The following is an 18,300-nucleotide window of genomic DNA, read 5'->3' on the forward strand; positions in this document are numbered from 1 at the left end:
ACATGCACCTTCGATAGCACATTTAAATGATCCCATTCGGCTGGGGTGACATTATTCCAACAAATTAATTTGTGTACAGTCCACTTTGATTTCAGTAAAATAAGTCAAAATCCAGAGACTTCTATTGTTCAATGGGAGTATACCACATTGAGGTCAGTTTAACCAAAGCTCAGAGTTTACTACCATCAAACACATTTTGGTAAGTAGACTCAAAGTTACCAAAAAGCACTATAACTCAATTTAACTAAAATTTAACTCAAGCAACTCTACAAACATAAATTAACCCAAAAATAACTAATAAACCAAACAGCTACAAGTAAACTCATATATCTATAAATAAAACAAATGGAAAGGAAAGAGAGTTTGAGGTTTTTGCCTTAAATGTGGTATGATGTATGCGTCAGCCAATATCTCCAATAGAGTCCAATGCAACCAATAAATAGTTATTTAGTAGTCCAGAACCTGAACATTTTTGCAAAGCTTTTTTGTCTTGCACTTATCGGGACAATTCATAAAACTATCAATTTAAGGGGAAATACAACATTTATACTGTATGACAAGTGTGTATTGATTTGGGTGGCTAGTGGGCATGCAGCCATGAAGAATGCACCAGTTAATAATGACTGACAATTAACTGTAAGGCTTTATCTAAATCTTAAACCAAACACGTTGAGTCAGATTGGTCAAGGCACTGCACTTGAAAATGAACAAAATAAATGGCTGTCACCTATTTTGTTCAGTTGAAACAGGTGCAGTGTGTGTACATGTTGTGCCTACAAAGATCAGGGCCCACTACGTATGTAGTTTTTACTACACAGAAGTGTACCACTTCAATCCAGCCCAACTACATTGGTTCTCAGCATAGCTCTTTGCACACTCAGAATTACCCAACAAATGTTACCAAACTGCAGAATCATATTTAATATTGAACACTTACCATTATGGGCTAGCTGGCTATGGTCAGTATTTTAATAAAGGCAAAATACTGTGGATGCTGGAGATCTGAAACAAACAGTTCTTAAGAGTCATACCTTCTTTGGAAAGATTTTCAAACATTAACTCTGTTTCCCTCCCCATAGATGCCATGACCAGCTGAATTTCTCCAGCATTGTTTGTGCGACAGTCAGTGCCTTCCTTGCTGGGAAGAGCCAAGAGAATATGTTTATGCTGTTTGATATAATCCACCAGACTTTGGGATGTACGGTTTTACCTGATATAACACCAGCATGGAAGTGCATATTTCACATTACTTACTTGTGTGATAGGCAGAATGCAGTTTTGGATTCATGGCAGCATCCTGTTAGTAACGAACACCATTCAAGTTACTATTAAAGTGTGAAACAATTAGCACCACCTTTTGGTGAGACATTCAAGATATATTAGCCTGGTTGGATAAAGTAGTTAGACATTTTGCAGAATCAAAATTGATGCTCTTTGAGTCATATATCAATTTGCACAAAATACAGTGAGAAATGATCTGATTAGGGTAGCTTTAATTTCAGCATCAAGCTTTTATGGAACCAACAGCTTGGGCCAAAGTTGCCAGTCTTATAATGCATGCATTGGTACAAATCCAACCTTTTTATTGACCAGGTTTACAGTACATAGTAGTATTGAACTGTTCTTAAAATTTGCATATCTAATTTATCCAGATGTTACATGTATAGAAAGGTCAAACCAAAAATCCAATGATGTTCTGTTAAAGTCTAAATTACTTTTCCATCCCCTTTACATACAAGATTAATGGATTTTTTAAAATGCAGTAACTTTCCCTTCAGCCAGCACATTGCAGCAATGCACGAGTTGCAAATGAGATTGTCATTTTGCACTTAACTTTTGAACTTCATGTAATTCACTGCATCAGGTGGAATGTAGCATATAAAACTTTGAAACTCGTTAATAACAAGTTTTGACCTTAGTTACAGCTGATAAGTAATGCAATTAAATTTTCAAAATTTGAGAAAGCTAAGAGGCTTACAAACTCCACAACACTGATTATAGATAGGGCATGTGCAAAGATAATACGTTTATTTAATGGTTAACAGCTGTCAGAATTTCCAAATTGATAATCCAAGTGACAGTGTTGAACAATTCCTTCTACACGGCGCAGAATTCAGACACTGTAAGCAAACATTATAAATTTCAACATGTTCTTAACATCATAAAAGGTTCATGCAATGTAAGAGTCAAATATGCACACATCTGGATGTTTGAACACAATTGTGATCCAACTTCAATAATGATAATGCCGATGCCTGTTTTGTGAAGATAAGGTAAAAATCTGACATTTCTTTTGTAGAGCACATACCTGGGCATGGGCTCCCCACACTACCAATGTCACAGTTTCATTAAAAAAGTCAAATCAAGGCCTTTTTTTGCATTTATAATGTTCAACTCCACTTGATACGTAACAGAGATTGTGGTTGTTAAGCACGTTATGGAAAACTTGTCTTTCAAATCACTTCATTTTTAATTGCTTCAGAACTTTTTGAAAAATGCTGTGCAATGTGGTTACTTTTGAAGATTTGAGAGCAAACTGAGATAAAACAAACAATCATAAGCCTGGTTTGGCCACATCTGGAGTATTGTGTCCAGTTCTGGTCATTATAGGAAAGATGTGGAAGCGTTGGAAAAGGTGCAGAGGAGCTTTACCAGGATGTTACCTGGAATGGAGGGAAGGTCTTACAAGGAAAGGTTGAGAGAGCTAGGGCTTTTCTCTTTAGAATGACGAAGGATGAGAGGTGACTTGATAGAGGTGTACAAAATGATCAGAGGTATAGATAGAGTAGACAGCCAGAGACTTTTTCCTAGGGTAGAGGTAGCTATTATGAGGGGGCATAGTTTTAAAGTGAGAGGAGGTAGATATGGGAGAGACGTCAGAGGTAGGTTCTTTACTCAGAGAGAGTGGTAGGGGCATGGAATGCATTGCCAGGGAGGGTAGTGGAGTCGGCCTCATTAGAGGCATTTAAGCGGCTGTTAGATAGGCATATGGAGGGTAGTATAAGGTAGGGGTGGAGGTTAGATAGACCTTAGGATTAGGGTAAAAGTTCGGCACAACATTGTGGGCCGAACAGCCTGTACTGAGCTGTACTGTTGTGTTCTAAGGCACAACATTTACTTTTAATGATGAGTCATGCCTGAAACTGCATTTGTGTGGCAATGTTTCAAAAACACTTGGCTTCTTAGGCCTACCATTCTAAGACATCTTAAACAACAAGCCCAAAATTATCACATCTGTAACTTTTACTTGCTATGCTGCTGATCTTGACATCACTGGCCATATTGTTTTTTGTTTCTCTTAAAATCTTGCTCACTTCTAAAGTCAGTGCCAATGCTCAAAATTTAAATTTTATTTCCCTATAAAGAGGGGAGGCTTAAATTTACCCAAAATTAAAATCGCAAAAATGAATTAGGGATACAGATTCAGATAGAAAGACTCATTAATGACCCGAATCTGTTTTATAAAATAATTTAGATGCAGATACCTTGATTTCAAGTTAAACAACTACAATGAGACAAGAAGTCATAGGTGCCAACTTTTTTTTTTAGGTAAGTACAGGACTGATGTCAGAAGCAATTCTTCCCAGTGACCAATATCTAGAATGGTCTCCTATGTGACAAAATATAAAACTTTGCAGTGACTTAACAAACAGTTCCATCCACTGTTCCATACACAGTGGAACCCGTTGTGTTAAAAACTGATAAGTTAGGAGGACCCTAGCCTGTATATACATTTTTATGAAATTACTGTTTAGATATAAAAAGTATTTGACAATTAAATATGAGACTTATAAATCAATTACATATTAAAGACACGTATTACGCATATGCAAGTATCATTCCAAATGGAATAAACACTAAATAAGTAATCCCAAATTTCAAGCCTTTTTTTTATTAATCAAATGCAAAACCTGTAGAGGTTACATTCATACAATATTTGTCTAAATATATTTTTAAACAAAACATTTCCAATTTAATTGATTAGCTGGTTTTGGTTTTCCACCAGTTGAAGTTCAAATTACACAGGGTACAAATGTAAAAATAATTTCCTACAAAGTACCATCTAAAAATGGAATTCATACTTTCTTGGTCCATAACGAAAGCCATCTGTAACAAGTTTCATTCAGCATGCCGTTAATGTACATTACAGCCAAACATATTTTCCGTCTCATATTAAGAGTCATTAGGAAGTCCGAAGAGTTTAACTGTTCCAGCTTCCCGACTGCTATCGTACTTGCCATCTTTATCATCACAAGCAAAAGCTAAGAGTGGTCGTTTCGGATGCCATGCTACAGTGAAAGTAGGTGAGTCACACTGCACCTCCCATAGTTTCTCACCTATGGGAAGAAAAATAACAAAATAAGCAACAAAACAAAATGAAATACAGTTTTACTTTTTATAAATGTGACATTACTGGTGGAACAAGTCAAGTAATCCGGAGAAAAATGATTAGCCAATTATCTACTACTGTTATGACCATATACTAAAACAATGGATTTGCAAGAAACCAAATTATAATCTACACACCGAAGGACATTCAAAACTGAATAACCTGTACAGATGAGAATCCTTCAATTGTAGATGGAGTGTACCTTCACACCCTACCCTATGGCTAAATTCATTTCATAAAAGAAAAGTGACTGGTTGAAGTTAAAAACTAAAATTCTTTATAATCATTGTTTTGGATATACAATATGCATTTAATTCCAATTAACAATGATCCAGTAAAAGCAAATGTCATTCATATGGCTAAGATTTATATCATCATCCTAAACAAAGCTAAAAACAAGATGAAATTTGAAATAAATTGCAGAGGTATTTCTGCAAAATCTTTATCCACACAGTACAAGATGTTCTAAAGCCTATTATTTCAATTTTTCCATTTTCAAGATTCTTCCATAAAGAAGTTACTGTTGATAAGTTATAGTATTAAAAAAAAAGTACTAATGATTCATTTACCAAATTTTGCACACTAATCGACCTCCTACTCCCAAAGCCTGAAAGATCATTACAGTCCTTCTGAGAGAAACAAACCAACAAGCTGAAGATTTTCAAACAACATCTCACTAAGGAAAAGCAGAGGCCACTAAGATTGTTGTTTTGTCTTATGATCAGTCAGGAAAGTGCAAGACAAACATAACTGAGATGATAGATGAAACAAAAAGATAAATCCCCTTAGGGAGGTATGAATCGAGAGGAAAGAAAAGTTTCTGATGTGTAAGCTGGCCAGAAAGCTCTCATGACACCATGAATCATAATTTCAACTATATACCTACCAAAAAGGAGGTTGCTTCAGAAACAGTTCAACATGAAAATATATGCCCTTTCACTTTGGCCAGAAATTAAGAGTGAATAGGACCATGAACCAGAGACAGAAAGATACAGGTTAGAAGGCAAAGACAAGAAAGAAAGACTCACAAAAATTAAACAACTTCAGAAAGTACCAGGAAGTTAAATAAAAGTTTACAAACTCCCAATCCCAATCCAACAGTTCTGAAGAAGCAGTTGTTGAAGAGTAAAAGATCCAAGATTAAGAGTTGTTAACAGGAACTTTGAGCTGCAACATCATGGTCATGAATTACTCAAGATAGAACACACAGATGAAGTAATACAAAATAACATACTTGCAAGATTAGTTTTGAGTGCAGACTTTAGCCTTGCTAAAACAAGAATGGAACATAATTTTGCTGCATTGAAATCAATAGCACTACATCAACTCTTCAAGCTGAAAACAAAATCTTGTCTGTTTGCTGTAACTTACTTGAGATATTGTTTCAGAGATTAGGCAATGCATTATCACATCGCCTTTAAACATTTCGTAGCCTGGCTTTAGACTTTCATCCAGGCAAAAGGAATAAAGTAGTTTCTTTGTGTTGGAGGTAAGGATTCCACATAAGATGGGTTTATCATGTCAGCTTAGTTGATAGCGAATAATGATACAAAACAAAATTAAATACACACTAAAATGAGCAACTTCACTCAAAGATCACAAAACAGAAAAATACATATATATGCGAGAGCGGTTATTTCTAATTACAGCAAACTTTGTTCTACCCCTGCTGTATTGTACTTGGTCTAAGTCTTCTTCACATTAACAATCTAAAGTGGGTTATTTCTAAATATTGGCTGCACATCAACTTGGGCGTACCATCCCCATCAGACCATGCGTTACGTTCTCGCACCATCTGACAAAATCAGATCCTCTAGACCATAGACACATGCATGTACACTGCCTGGACAATTAAAACATTTTCTCTCAGGGACTGTATAAGACTTCCAATGAGTTAGACTGACCTATGATCAGCATTTAAATTGGCACAAAAAATATGACAGTGAAGTCTCCTCTATTTGCTGTGCACCCTATAGTACATGTGTCACAAAACCCAAAAGGACTCCTCTTCAAAAATAGAATGTCTCAAACATAATATTTGTTTCTTTGTGCTTAAATATCTGGGAAATGTTAGGTCAAGAGCACAGGAAGTTTTAGTTTGCCAGGCCATTCAGCTCATCATTTGTGCACAAGCTCTCCAAAAGAACAATTTTATTGACATAAACCCAAACTGAAACTAAACAGCAAGCCACTCGCCTGAAAGAAAGATCTAAGTCAGTGAATGGGAATGGAGTGAAGAGAGAGATCACACAGAGAAAAGTTGACCAAACGATACATAAAATCTTTATGTAAGCATGGTTCTGCACAGGAGTACGTGAAGTTAGCCCAACAGTGCAACCAAGATCAGCTGACAGCCATTTTGCCTAAATATTATCTCAACTTGAAACATTCACACTGCTTACTTCCCCGATGCTGCCTGTCCTGTTAAACAAAAAATTATCAAGAATAGGAAGTGTTTCATTCTCTCCACCCCTAAGAATAATACTACTCACCTCAAAGAGGAAACTAAACAAATTTTATGCACACCAACATTTCACTCCAATTCAATGAACTGTATTAGAATTTTACTGATAAAGGTTACCAAAGATATATATCTTGTGAAATGCCAGTAGAACCTGTGCGTGTTGCACAAATATTAATAAAGAGGTTTCCAAAGTCCTGCATTGCATTTAAGTGAAAATACTCAAGTTTACAGAAAGTTAAATGATTTGAGCAAAAGCAGTGACCACTAATCAAGACTGCATTTTCATACCAGTTTCTACTTCTGCAATGTCAATGAAGTGATCCTCTGAAGCAGATGCCAGCATTTTTCCATCATGGCTGAAGCTCAATGTCCTCACGGGCCAGTCAAGTCTGAAGAAAGCAGTCGCAAACAAAAACGTAGACAAAATTTTATTACCTGATAACTGCAAAACTTCAACAGATCCTATTTCTAAACCTTCATCTGTTTCATTGAAACATGAGTAAAACTAATATTTCGGAAAATCTCTGCTTTCACTTTACTTGAAGAACAGTTATTTCATGTTTTTGTACATTTCATCTAATGTGCCCATTTACCATTTCATTGTAGAACTCCGAATTCATATCACTGAAATCATTTTTATAGCCAATTCTAAACTCATGCAACATAAGATTTCAGTTTCATACAAGAATTTGAATTTCCTTTGACTTTATGAATTTTAAATTAACTTACTTAAATAGAATTAGAAATAAAAATTAATTTTAACTTAAATTTCAGCTAGATGCATCCAGAATAATGACTAACAAAATAACTTTAAGCAATCTGCAATAATAATTCTTTGTACAGTGCAAATACAAATGCATAGTGGATTCATGTATATGCAAAGTCAATAATGAACAGTAGTAACGAGAAGTTTTGTCATAGGTAGCCTAGTTCGAAATGTAGTCAACATAACATGTGATCAGAAAATACAGTAATTATTTTTCACACTCAGCATCTTATCAATAGTCAAGAGTCTAAACATGCCAATTCATAACACGCATAGTTCTTTTTGGGCACGCACCTGGAGAAGCATCTTACACAGACGAGCTCATCCACACTCCATAGACTAACCAGAGCATCAGCACTCCCTGTGGCAAAGTATTTGCCTGTTGGATCAAACTTAATACAGATGCAATTTGAAGGATGTGCGTTGATTGACTGAATCGGTTTCAACTCTGGATAACTGGAATGTAAATATAAATTGAAAGAAATACTCAGCAATTGCAACAAAACAAAAAGCACAATTTTATAATTGATGGCTACTGTATAAAGTTCACTATAGTGCTGTACAGCATATCCACTGGGACAATAAACAGTTGTGGATAGCATTTTTATTCAACACAATGGATAAAGTTAAATTTACAAAAAGCCATTATTTGAGTTTATAATACCGAATGTACAACTTTGTAGAAAGATGATGCGTATTTTGCATCTTGTTCTTTTGACCTCAAATTTAACATAAAGGTGACTTTCTCTGACCAACACTGACAAAAAGAACACCCACATTATTTCCTTAATGCCAACCCCCAGCCTGGGCAATTCTCTCACTTTTGGGATTTTTCCCCTTGCCACAGGGTGGAAATTGGTCTGTGAATAACATAAACTACACTGTTTTTGGAACAGCATTTGGTCAGACCACAAAGTAATTGGATGTTCTTTTAGAACCACAATTCCCATGTAGAGAACTGTGCATCACATGTAATTCCAGAAGAAACTGGAATTTCTGGTCTGTATTTATAATGGGGTAAACCAAGTCACCCTGCTAATCTTTTGTACTTTTATAATACCAGAAAAAGTAGCAGTGAAACAAATTTGGAATTTCTTGCATATTTACTCAGCCAGAGAGCAGAAAGTTAGGGAGCAAGGAAGAAATAATTCAAGATTTGCAATTTTTTTTAAAAACTAGTCAAAAATCCAACCAAAGCCAATAAAGGGACTACATTCATGATTCTTAACTTTTTATAATGTCTAAGATAATGTCTACACCATAGACAATATTGAAATGAAGTCTCTCAAGCAAAGGCAAACAGCATTTTTTAAAATTAGCAGAGAATAAATTTTACAATTTCTCAAACTCATTAAAACTAAAAAGATATGCCTGTACATAAGAAATGTTCCATGTCTTGAAATAACTTATTGCTATAATGCTATACAAAGTTAATTATACATTTGTCTTCATTAAACCATCTTTAAGAAATTCAATGAAATTCAAAATATACACTACCTGAGTAAGTTGATGCAGCCATTGCCATTGGTTAGAAAAAACATATCATTATCATTGTTCCAGGAGATCTCATTCACTTCAAACTTAAACTGTTCTTCAGCCTTTGATCGGTGTGATTTTGCATCAATGAAAGTCACCACATCATCTTTATTTCCCACAGCAATCGTTTGGCCATCAGGACTCCAACAGATATTAATGTTCTCACCTAAAAACAGACCAATAATTATTTCTGTTTCAAGACCAAAAATAATGCACCCACTGCATTTTCTCATTATTATAAAAATGTAAACAAGTATGGTAGAATAGTGACAAAGCTACTGGCTTGGTATCCAGGAACCTGTACCAGTGATTCAGATACAAGAGTTCAAACCACACCTACAGTTGGAGATTTTAATTCAATTAAATGATACATATGGACTGCAGCAGTACAAGAAGGCAGTTCACCACCACCTTCTCAAGGGCAACAAGGGACAGGCAATAAATGCTGGCCCGGCCTGTGACACCCATGTCCCACAAGTGAATAAAAGAAATGAAAAGGCTTTTGTCAGTAATGAGAGACACGAGATTACTAGATTGTTAGAAAAATTGGTTCACTAATGTATAGAGAAAGAAACCAGGTATTTACATCCAGTCTGGTACATTTGTGGCTCGAGCACACAGCAATTTGACTGCCTCTACTGCTTTTTGAAATGGACAAGATACTTAATTGCATTGCTACAATTGAACTCTAGTTCAATGTGGTTCTCTACCTTTTCAGTGGCAATTAAGGTTAAGCAATAAATACTGGCATTGCCAAGGACATCAAATCGTGTGAATTATAAATAAGAAATTGAAATATCCCTAATACAAATTTGGTTCAGGTAGTATTTCAAATAATTTGTTACCAAAAATAAAAGGAAAATAAAAACTTGCATTATATAATATTTTCAATATAATTAACTGTCCCAAAAGACTTTACAGGGCTTTTTTCGGACAAAGTTTGATTGATCCACAGCATATGGTTATAAAAGGTAAGCAAAAGTTTGGTCAAAGAGATAGATTTCAGAGAGGATCTGAAAGGAGACAACACAGGTATCGAGATGGAGAAGCAATGGGAAGGAATTCTAAAACACTGAGCCTTGGCAACTGAAGGCATAGCCCTCAACAATGCAGCAATTAAAATAATCAATGTGCGAGAAGCCAGAATTGAAGGAACGCAAAAACCCTGCAAGGTTGTAGGGCTGAAAAGGGAAGAGGTATTTGAAAAGATTTTTTTTAAAAATCAAAGCTTCACTAAACTGTAAGATAACGTAAGTAACCAACCACAGAGGTGATGGGTTAATGCGACTCAGCAAGACAGAAGATTGGATGTGTTCATGTTCACATCGGAAGCAAAATGTGAGGCTGCCCAGGATAATATGAGAATAGTTAAGTCTGGAGGTAGCAAAGGTAAAATGGTGATTTTAGCATGTGAGCTGGAGCGAGGAAGAGGTGGGTGCTGCTAGACAGTGAAAAGCAGGCAGTGTTGGGAAAGTAGGAAAATGGTCAAAAGTTCACATCAAGATTGAAGATAGCACCAAGACTGCCAGCAATCTGGTTCAACTTCAGATAGCTGACAAGAAGGAGGATGGAGTTAACAGTCAGGGAACTGAATTTGTGGCAGGGACCAAAGACAATGTTAGGTCTTCCCAATACTTAATTGAAGGAACACTCTGATGTTGGACAAGCTGTGAAAAATATCAGCCAGTGGAGATCAAGAGAGGTAGTGGTGCAGTAGAACTGGGCATCATCAGTATGTTAGTAAAACCTGATGCTGTATTTTTGGATTATGTTGCCGATGGCAACAAGCAGATGAGAAATTAGTGCAGGTCAAGTATAGATTCCTCAGAGAGCACAGAAGTAATATGGATGCAGGAACAAACACCATTGCTAATGATTCTCTGGTTATAACTGAAGAAAGAAGAATGGAACTAGGCCAGTCCCGTCCAGCTGGACAATGGAGAACTGTCGGAAGAAGGATGATGTGATCAGTCGTGTCAAAGACTGCAAACAAGTTGAGGAGGATGTGTAAGGTGGTTTGCTTTTGTCACAGTCAAAGAATGCCACTTATGACTTTAAGAGCCCTTTGAAACTCTGGGAGAGGTAGAAACCTGTTATGTGTTCAAAAATAGGGAAAGTGAGAACAGATTTTGAAGGTAATGTTATGTTCAAGAAATTTGGAAAGGAAAGATAGATTGGAGTTTAGATGCAAGGTTTGTAAGTACAGAAGAGTGAAGAGTAGATTTTTATGGAGAAGGGTGAATACGGCAGATTTGAAGAGGAGCGAACCACAACATTGGGGCCTGGAACAGAAGTTAAGTGGTTAACAGTTGATGCTAAATATAGTAACGGTGGGCATCCTGAATAAAATGGTTTAAAGAAAACATGAGTGAAAATAGGAGAGAAACAACAGCAATTAGAAGTGGGCAAGAAATTACACCTTGTTAGTGATACCCACATCAAGTGAAAGAATTCTGAAGAAGAAAAAAAACGGAGGTCAAGGCCAGGGAAGGTGAAGTCTGGCTTGCAGAAAGAAGGCAAGCAGCAGAGGCAGTTGATCAGATGTTCTCAACCTTAATAACCTACCTTAGGAAGCTAAAAAAAAACATGTCGGAAAGGTATTTAAGACTGTTTCTAGGAGCATAGAAAAGATTATTGTTATATTACAGTATGATCAAGAATATATTATATTCTAGGATCATAGGATTATCTTGGAAAAGTGAGCAGTTACATAGTCAATGATGCTATATAGGAGTTTCTGATCTTTGCACCCAATAATAAAGGAATGGCTAGAAATGCCCAATACAGAATTGTGCAACTTGGAATGAAATTTAAAAGGTGATGGTGTTTTTGTGATATTCCTGCTCAAGATTTTTGATGGTAGATTTTACTGGGCTAAGGGCATGATAAGTTCAAGAAGAATTTTTGCAGGACATCATGTTGACTGTGCATTATACAGACCCAGTATATGAGTAGTATTAAGAATAGCTATAAAATAATACAATCATTTCTACTGAACTAATTACACATTACCATAACGTACCATACAAACTGAGGTTTTGAAAACAAATACCACATTTAGTCGACACTCGAGTGTAATACTCATCAGCGATACTAATCCCAACTTCCACCTGATTTACATATGATGTTCAAGCAGCTTGACACCATCAGAACTAAACTGCCCAATTGATTGGCAGTACTACTATAAAATTTAACTTCCCTGTACCAAAGTACACCAGCAGTAACATGTACAATCTACACGATAAACTGAAGAAATTCACCAAGACTCCTTAGATAGTACCTTCGAACATTACCATCCAGAAGAACAAGGGCAGCAGATTTATCAGAACACCACCTGTCCAAATTCCTCTCCAAGCCATTCACCATCCTCACTTGGAAATATATTGCCATTCCATCAATGGAGCAAAATCCTGGAACTCCCACCCTAACAGCTTTGCAGGTGTACCTATACTAAAGGAATAGCAGCAGTTCAAGAAGACAGCTAACCATCACCTTCTGGTTGGCAATTAGATATGGGCAATAAATACTAACCCAGCAGGTGAAGCCCACATCTCATGAATTAAAAGAATCCTCTTTGTTCCACCGTATTATCAGCCTATTCTGATGTTGTAGGTCTTCACAACAAATATCTTTCCAATATGGTAGTAAACGGTGCTTTCTTTAAGCTGAGCAACAACTGAAAACGTCCACAGGCCATACACAAATCAATCCCATTTAGTTCCACACATATGCAGTTGGGCAAAATATTTTTTAAAAATCATGCAGTTAAATAAATTGCATGCCCATTCCAGAAAAAAAAAGCACAAGGGTACCTTTGCAGTGATGTGACAACAACGTATACAAGGTTTGGCAATGTGAAATATGAGCCAGTGGATGCGATTATTTAGATTTCCAGAGGCCTTTAGCAAGGCGTCGTGCAGGCTTCTAAATAAGAAGAGCCCATGGTGTTAGGGGTAAAATACTGGCATGGATAGAAGATTGGCTGACTGGGAGAGAATAGGAATAAAGGCATCTTTTTTCAGGATGGCAGCTCTCTGTGGAGTTCAGCAGGGGTCCATGCTGGGATCACAGTTATTCACATTATACATTAATGATCTGGACAAAGGAACCGAGGTCATTGTTGTTAAGTTTGCAGAGGACACAACAATAGGTGGAGTTGAGGAAGCAGGGAGGCTGCAGAAGGACTTGGACAGTAGTAATGGGGAGCAAAGAAATGGCGGTGGAACTGAATACGTACTTTGCATCAGTTTTCATAGGTGGAAGACACCAGCAGCATACCAGAATTTCTAGAGAGAGTCAGGGGCAGAGGAGAGTATAGTGGCCATTATTAAGGAGAAGGTGCTATGGAAGGTCAAAGGTCTGAAGGCAGATAAATCATCTAAACCGGATGGACTGCACCACAAAGTTCTTAAGGAGATAGTAAAGGCAGTCGCGGTGATCTTTCAAGAATCACTGGAGTCAGGAAGGAGGACTGGCTAATGCAACACCCACACCCCCCACCCCGTTTAAGGAGAGAGGGAGGTAGAAGACAGGAAACTATAGGACAATTTCTAAGGTTTTGGAGTAGATTTGTAGCTCGGGTTGTGGGTTTTGAGGTTGGTTGGCTCGCCGAGCTGGTTTGTTGTTCCGCAGATGTTTCGTTACCGTGCTTGGTAACATCCTCAGTGCAGCCTCTGATGAAGCGTCGGTGTGTTTTCCTGCCTGGCTTTTAAACTCTGGGGTCCGTTGCGATGGATTGCCTCACTTCCGGGTTTCCTCCGTAGTGGAATGTATATGGGGTCGAATTCAATGTGTTTATTAATAGCCTGCTTCATGGAGTGCCATGCTTCCAGGAATTCTCGTGCTTGTCTCTGCCTAGCCTGTCCCAGGATCTTGGTGTTGTCCCAGTCAAAGTCACGGTTCTCCTTGCCCACGTGGATTGAGAGGGAGTGAGTATTGGTCGTGTCTTTTTGTAGCCAGTTGGTGTTCATGTATTCTTGTTGTTAGTTTCCTTCCTGTTTGTCCGATGTAGTGTTTCTCGCAGTCTCTGCGGGGAATCTTGTAGATGACATTGGTCCTGTCCATGGCGGAGAGTGGGTCTTTAGTTCGGGTGAGCACTTGTCGTAGGGTTGATGCGGATTTGTGTGCCACTCTGATGCCCAGTGGTCGTAGAAGTCTTGTGGTGAGTTCTGACGTGTTCCTGATGTAGGGTAGTGTGATGAGTGTGTCAGGGCGTGTAGAATCTTTCTGATGCTGTTCCTGTAGGCATCTCAAGATCTCCTGCAGAGACTGCGAGAAACACTACATCGGACAAACAGGAAGGAAACTAACAACAAGAGTACATGAACTCCAACTGGCTACAAAAAGACACGACCAATACTCACTCATCTCAATCCACATGGACAAGGAGAACCACGACTTCAACTGGCACAACACCAAAATCCTGGGACAGGCTAGGCAGAGACAAGCACGAGAATTCCTGGAAGCATAGCACTCCACGAAGCAGGCTATTAATAAACACATTGAACTCGACCCCATATACATTCCACTACAGAGGAAACCTGGAAGTGAGGCAATCCATCGCAACGGACCCCAGAGTTTAAAAGCCAGCCAGGAAAACACACCGACGCTTCATCAGAGGCTGCACTGAGGATGTTACCAAGCACGGTAACGAAACATCTGCGGAACAACAAACCAGCTCGGTGAGCCAACAAACCTCAATACAGGCCAATTAGCCAGACCTTGGTCATTGGTAAGATTTGAAAGTCCATTATTAAGGATGAGATTGCAGAGAATTGGAAGTGCATGGTACAAAGAGACTGGGTCAGCTTGTCTTCATCAAGAGGAGGTCATGCCTGACAAATCTGTTAGAAGTTTTGAGGAGGTAATGAACAAGTTAGACAAAGAACAGCCAAGGAACATGACCCATTTGGATTTCCAAAAGGCCTTCGATGTTATGCTAAATAAAATAAGGCCCCATTGTGTTATGACCAAGGTACTGGCATAGATACAGGATTAGCTGACTAGCAGCAGGCAGAGAGGGGGGATAAAGTGGCCTTTTTCAGGATAGCAGCCAATGACTAGTGGAATTCCACTGGGGTCATTGTGGGGAGCATGACTATTCACATTATACGTTATCAATCTGAACAAAGGGACTGAGGACATTGCTGCTAAATTTGCAGATGACACAAAGACAGGTGGAGGAAACGGTGGTGCTGAGGAAGCAGGAAGGTTGCAGCGTACTTGGACATACCAGGCAAGTGGGCAAAGAAGTGACAGAATACAATGGGGGAAAGTATGAGTTTCTGCACTTTGACAGGAAAAAGAGACATTTCCTAACTGGGAAAAGGCTTCAGAAATCTGAAACTCCGAGGGACTTGGGAGTCCTAGCCAGGATTCTCAAGGTTGATATGCTGACTCAATTGGCAGTTAGGAAAACATATGCAATGTTAGCATTCATTTCAACAGGGCTAGAATACAAAAGCAGAGATGTACTGCTAAGGCTGTACAAGGCTCTGGTCAGACTGTATTTGGAATATTGTGAGCAGTTTTGCGCCCCACCTCTAAAGGAGGGTGTGCTGGCCTTGTCCAGAGGAGGTTCACAAGAATGATCCTGGGGGTGAGGACTCTGGGTCTGTACTTAGTGGATGAGGGGGGAATCTGCTTGAAATCTATACAATACTGACAGACCTGGATAGAGTGAACATAGAGATGTTTCTACTAGTAGGAGAGAATAGGACCCAAGACCACAGTTTCAGAGTGAAGAAATGACTCTTTAAAACCGAGATGACAAGGAATTTCTTCAGAGAGGTGTTAATCTGTGGAACTCGGTTGCTGTAGAGGGCTGTGGAGGCCAAGTCATTAAGTGTGCTTAAGTCGGAAAAAGATAGGTTCTTGAATAGTAAGGGAATCAAGGGTTACAGGGAGAAGACAGGAGAATGCAGTTGAGAAACATATCAGCCATGATTGAATGGCAGAGTAGACTTGATGGGCCGAATGGTCTAATTTTGCTCCTATATCTTACAGTCTTGAAATAATATACTAAGAAATGATAGTATATTTGTAGAGAACGATGATATGCAAACTTTGGTGACAAAAATCCTGAATATAGAGCATTTCAACTAGTTAAATTGGAAACAGCATTTTCATAGTGTAGTCAGTCTAGTCATTCCTAACCCTTCATTATATGAACAAAATTTCTATACATTAAAGTAAAGTAATATATTACAGTATCCAGGAAATTCCTAAATAACATACCTTTCGTGTTCACAGTAGCAACGCATTTTGCAGTTCGGACATCCCAGATTCTAACCGTTTTGTCACCAGAAGCAGTTACAAAGAGATCTGCATTGGTTGGGTGCCAACAGAGTTGATCCACACTGTCACCATGACCACGATAATTATTCTCCTTAACCTGAAATATGCAAAAATAACATATAAAGATAAGTGAACTGAATGAGAATTAAAAATATTATAGCTGTATGGTCCGCTTTCTGTAAAGAAAGGTGGACTATATTTGTTGGTGAGTGAGTAACTTTCCTGGAAATGAATGTCACATTGATTATTTCCCTGTGATGATGGAAAGTACAGTTGAAAATTTGTTCAAAGCATAGAAAACCATTTCTCACTCAGCACATCATCAAAATAACTATGTAGTCATGGCTAGTAATGAACACGATTTCATATCATGCCTCCATGTGAGAAAACATCTAAACAAAAATGCACACATTATCTTGTTTCAAATAACTGGTAGACCTGCAAAAAATTTACAGTTCATTAGTGATTTCAGAAGGGTATGAATTGGCTGACCTCATTCTTCACAAAAATTAAGATTAAAAGAAAAAAGTGAAAGTGTGTACCCAAAGTCTGCAGGAGTTCAGTCTCTGCTGATCAATTTCAATTATGTGAGGTTCCCAAAATCAGAATCCCTAGAGTCTGGAAAGAGACCAATCAGCCCATCAAATGTGCACCACCCTCTGGAGGGCATCCCACCTTATCTATGTAACTATGAATTGACTACAGCTAACCCACTTAGCCTGCACATCTTTGGACTATGGGACGAAACCAAAGCACCTGGCAGAACCCCACACAGACAGGTGGAGAAGTGCAAACTCCACACAGTCACCCAAGGCTGGCACCAAAACTGGTCTACTGGCACTGAGGCGGATGTGCTACCATGGAGCCAGCCCTACATCCATGTCAGGTGGAATGGCCATGCTAAATTACCCCGTAGGATCCAGGGATGTGTAGGCCGGGTGGGTTAGTCATGGTAAATGTGGGATTACGGGGAACGGATTGGGGTCTAGGTGGGATGTTCTTCAGAGGGCAAAATGGCCTTTTCCCGCACTGTAGGGATTCTAGGAGTTAAAGTTACTAACTAGTCACGACAGGGAGGGATACAGAAGTTGTTGGAAAAGCTCAGCAGGTCTGGCAGCATCTGAGGAAGGGTCACCGGACCCGAAAGGATTTTTTTTCTTCTTCACAGATGTTGCCAGACCTGCTGAGCTTTTCTGTTTTATTTCTGATTTACAACATCCGCAGCTCTTTTGGTTTTTCTGACGGGGGTGGGGGGGAAAAGAGAGACAGAATACCGAACGAGCACGGGTGTGTGTGTGTGTCGGGGGTGGGGGGGGGGGGGGAAGCACTTTGGGGGGCTTGTATTGGGGGTGCTTTATCAGGTGCTGGATGTTGCAGTGACAGAGGCCGGGCAGGGTGTGTGTGTGCGTGTGTGTGTATATGCGTATGCGTGTGCGTGTGTGTGTGTGTATGCGTGTGCGTGTGTGTGTGCGTATGCGTGTGCGTGTGCGTATGCGTGCGCGTGTGCCTGTATATGCGTGTGCGTGTGTACGCATGTGCGTGTGTACGCGTGCGCGTGTGTACGCGTGCGCGTGTGTACGCGTGCGCGTGTGTACGCGTGCGCGTGTGTACGCGTGCGCGTGTGTACGTGTGTGTACGCGCGTGTGTACGTGTGTGTATGCGCGTGTGTGTACATGTGTGTGTATGCGCGTGTGTACATGTGTGTGTATGCGCGTGTGTGTATGCGCGTGTGTGTATGCGCGTGTGTGTATGCGCGTGTGTGTATGCGCGTGTGTGTATGCGCGTGTGTGTATGCGCGTGTGTGTGTGTGTGTGTGTATATATGCGTGTGTGTGTGTTGGTGGGGATG

The 18,300-nt window shown here is 39.0% G+C and overlaps 1 protein-coding gene across 1 annotated transcript in view; it reads right to left on the bottom strand.

Moving 5' to 3' along the window:
* Positions 1–2,008: 2,008 nt before the first annotated feature.
* thoc3 (THO complex 3) overlaps positions 2,009–18,300 on the bottom strand; it is a 16,799-nt gene continuing 507 nt past the window's right edge. The window contains exons 2-6 of the mRNA XM_020530374.2: positions 16,393–16,549; positions 9,118–9,322; positions 7,915–8,076; positions 7,143–7,243; positions 2,009–4,337 (exon numbers count right to left, since the gene is read on the bottom strand). Of these exons, the coding sequence (XP_020385963.1) occupies positions 4,174–4,337; positions 7,143–7,243; positions 7,915–8,076; positions 9,118–9,322; positions 16,393–16,549 (789 nt within the window). The 3' untranslated portion in view covers positions 2,009–4,173. The remainder of the gene's footprint in view (positions 4,338–7,142; positions 7,244–7,914; positions 8,077–9,117; positions 9,323–16,392; positions 16,550–18,300) is intronic.

Source organism: Rhincodon typus, chromosome 12, assembly GCF_021869965.1.
Source record: "Rhincodon typus isolate 14 chromosome 12, sRhiTyp1.1, whole genome shotgun sequence".
In the NCBI taxonomy this organism is placed as follows: Eukaryota; Metazoa; Chordata; class Chondrichthyes; order Orectolobiformes; family Rhincodontidae; genus Rhincodon; species Rhincodon typus.